This window comes from Branchiostoma floridae, chromosome 3 (genome assembly GCF_000003815.2).
Source record: "Branchiostoma floridae strain S238N-H82 chromosome 3, Bfl_VNyyK, whole genome shotgun sequence".
Taxonomy (NCBI): domain Eukaryota; kingdom Metazoa; phylum Chordata; class Leptocardii; order Amphioxiformes; family Branchiostomatidae; genus Branchiostoma; species Branchiostoma floridae.
In genome coordinates, this window is record NC_049981.1 from 33537104 (window position 1) to 33540066 (window position 2963).

Genomic DNA, 2963 nt, shown 5'->3' on the forward strand with positions numbered 1-2963 from the left:
AAGTTGTAACTTCTGCAAGTTGTAACTTCTGCAAGTTTAGTAACTTCTGCAAGTTGTAACTTCTGCAAGTTGTAACTTCTGCAAGTTTAGTAACTTCTGCAAGTTGTAACTTCTGCAAGTTGTAACTTCTGCAAGTTGTCTTTCTCTGTAGTCTCCAAGCAGATCCTACGGTGCCATAAGATAGTATCAAAGCTGTCCAAAGGTAGTCAAACAGGCTCCTGTCGCATGCACACTCCAAGGCTGGCTTCACTCCTCTGCCAGCTTTTGATACTATCTTATGCTACTGTAGGATCTGCTTGGAGATTATTTCTCGGCAATGTCAAGATCTCATACAAGCACTACATAAGCACCATCTAAGACTTTAAACGTACAGAATAGATTCCTCTAAGGATCGCACATATCCCACTTTTTGTTCAAGAATCCATGTTTGTTTGTTCAAAGAGCCTATAGAATTGTACGCATATCTGAGTTCAGGCGGGCTTTTCACGTGACATGAATCAATCCTTGTGTCTTCCCTGTAAAGTCGCTTTCCCTAACTAACCTAGATTTGATGTCAGTGCGTGTGTTTTAGCGCAACATGGTGAAACCTCTGGTACATTTCTGTTCTCTTTAGGTCAGGCAGAAATGAGTTTCATTAAGTACCTGCTCCTGCTTCGTCTTCAAACTGCAGCTCGAACGGCCCCTGCGAAATTCTTCCCTGGTGGTCCTGGTGGCTGTCCCGGCGAACCCTCCCATCCTGCCCGCCGGAGGTGTCCCGGCGAACCCTCCCGTCCCGCCCGCCGGAGGTGTCCCGGCGAACCCTCCCGTCCTGCCCGCCGGAGGTGTCCCGGCGAACCCTCCCATCCTGCCCGCCGGAGGTGTCCCGGCGAACCCTCCCGTCCTGCCCGCCGGAGGTGTCCCGGCGAACCCTCCCATCCTGCCCGCCGGAGGTGTCCCCGTTGCTGTCCCGGCGAACCCTCCCGTCCTGCCCGCCGGATCCGGAGGTGTCCCGCCTGCCCCGTACGGAGGAGATACAGCCCTGGCTGCACCTTGAGTTCGGGTTGTCCTTGAAGCAGACGATCATGGTGCAGTGGAAGTACACCTGGGGAATAATGATTCAATGAACAATGAACAATGAACAATGATCAACACTTATCAGACTCTAACCTCCACCAAGCTTGAGGCAGCTTGCTTTTGCTTCCGTTTTGAGGGTTGCACCGTTAACAGCACATCGGCAGAAGAATGATATATTCTCGATTCCAAGTGACATCCTCAATTTTTCTGCGGGAAAAAATGAAAGCATGAAACATAAAAAATCAAAATAACTTTTCGTATAAAAAACGATCCTGTCAATAGAGAGTTTGTGGAGGTTTAAGAAAAGGCAGACAGCCAATTGCAAGAAAAAAAAATATCAACGATAATATATACGGCTGTGATACGTAATGTATACGGCTGTAATGCGTTATGAATGTGACCTTAATAAGCATTCTTCGCCAGCCACCAAAGAAGCGACATCGGTCAAACAGGTTTTCGTTTTTTACCAGGTTCTGTTCGATAGAATTGGGGAAGCCGAAGGCGGCCACGGTGTAGTACAGAGCAGTGTCATTAGAAAGGCCATTGTCCTTCTCTAGAGTCGCAGCAACCTCACAGCTGCAAAGTTAGAGGAACACATCATTTGATAACGAGACACATGCAGTACCAAGTCTGTCCTACTGCCGAGTTACTCATGATCGCCGTAAGATTGCACAAAGAATCAACAAACAAACAAACAAACTTATCACAAACAACCAACACAAGCCAACCAAATAACTAACCAACCAACCAACAAATTCCAGCTACAAAGCCGTCCTGACTAACCTGCCGCAATCAGTTATTCAACTTTGTCAAATTAGTGAGATATAATGACAATGACGTTTATTGCATATTCATACCCCATTGGGGCTAAATGCAGTTAGTTTGGTACAAAGGGAGTAAACGGAAAGCTATACATAAACTACAGTTTACTGCTTCTTCTCTTCTTAAAGCATGTGTAGACGAACTTACAGAGTTTTTCCAGTATATCGTAGTTAGATGATGACATAAGGTATTTGAACAGATCTTCCTTCGTTAGGTGCGCATATTTTTTTTATCTACATGTGCAGCATTAACGAATGCATTTTGCAGGTCTTTATACAGTGAACACTCCAGGATAAAGTGTAATTCGTTTCCTACATACATGAGACTCTCAAATATAAATAACCCAGGTGCAAACGTACCCATCCACGATGATGTCGACCCTTGGAGAGTCGTTCGGGTCGGTGCTGGGGGTGGACACACAGTCACGTGCAAACAGCTCCACGTTGTCAAGCGGTGACGTCACGCTCAGGCCAAAGTTCAGACGGTCATCCGGTGTGACCTGGGATGATCAAGTACAAGATCGGCTACTTTCTGTATTTCTTATGTATTTTTTGTTGTGCAAATAAATAAATAAATAAACAAACAAACAAAAAACACCTACCCCTCACACTGGACGTCTAGGAGGAGCGACTTTGGTCCACAGGGCCATCCGGTTAAAATAAAGGTCATGTATGTATGTAGGTAGGTAGGTAGGTATGTATGTAAGTATGTATGTCTGTACAAGGAGACAGATAGAACTTAAATACAAAGTTGCCGACCTTAATGGGGAAGTCAGTAGACTTGTAGCTTGCTCCGAAGTCTGGAGACTTGTACGTTCGCATCTCCAAGGTCATTTCTCCCTCCGCGTCAACGATTTCAAACCTGGAGGAGATTGGAAACGCCGGTATCAAGTTACTGCAAGTCCACACATCACCTTAAACGTAGCCTTTAGCATACGTAGACAACTTCATCAGGTTGGCAATTATTAATCATATAGTAAGGTTCTTTAGGCACAACCAGGGAATACTTACTTCCAACGTTTCGATGTCTGTCAGACACCATCATCAGGGTTAGAATGGCTGGATACGATTCTCACTTCTACTAATAGC

General features: G+C 45.5%; 1 protein-coding gene across 2 annotated transcripts in view; it reads right to left on the reverse strand.

Moving 5' to 3' along the window:
* Window positions 1–2732, reverse strand: part of LOC118411430 (high mobility group nucleosome-binding domain-containing protein 5-like) — a 5608-nt gene extending 2876 nt beyond the window's left edge. The window contains exons 1-3 of one of the 2 annotated variants that reach the window (XM_035813711.1): window positions 2634–2732; window positions 2235–2374; window positions 643–1081 (exon numbers count right to left, since the gene is read on the reverse strand). In XM_035813711.1, coding sequence (XP_035669604.1) covers window positions 643–1063 — 421 coding nt within the window. In that variant the 5' untranslated portion in view covers window positions 1064–1081; window positions 2235–2374; window positions 2634–2732. The other variant, XM_035813712.1, reaches the window with a different exon arrangement.
* Between the last annotated feature and the right edge of the window lie 231 nt (window positions 2733–2963).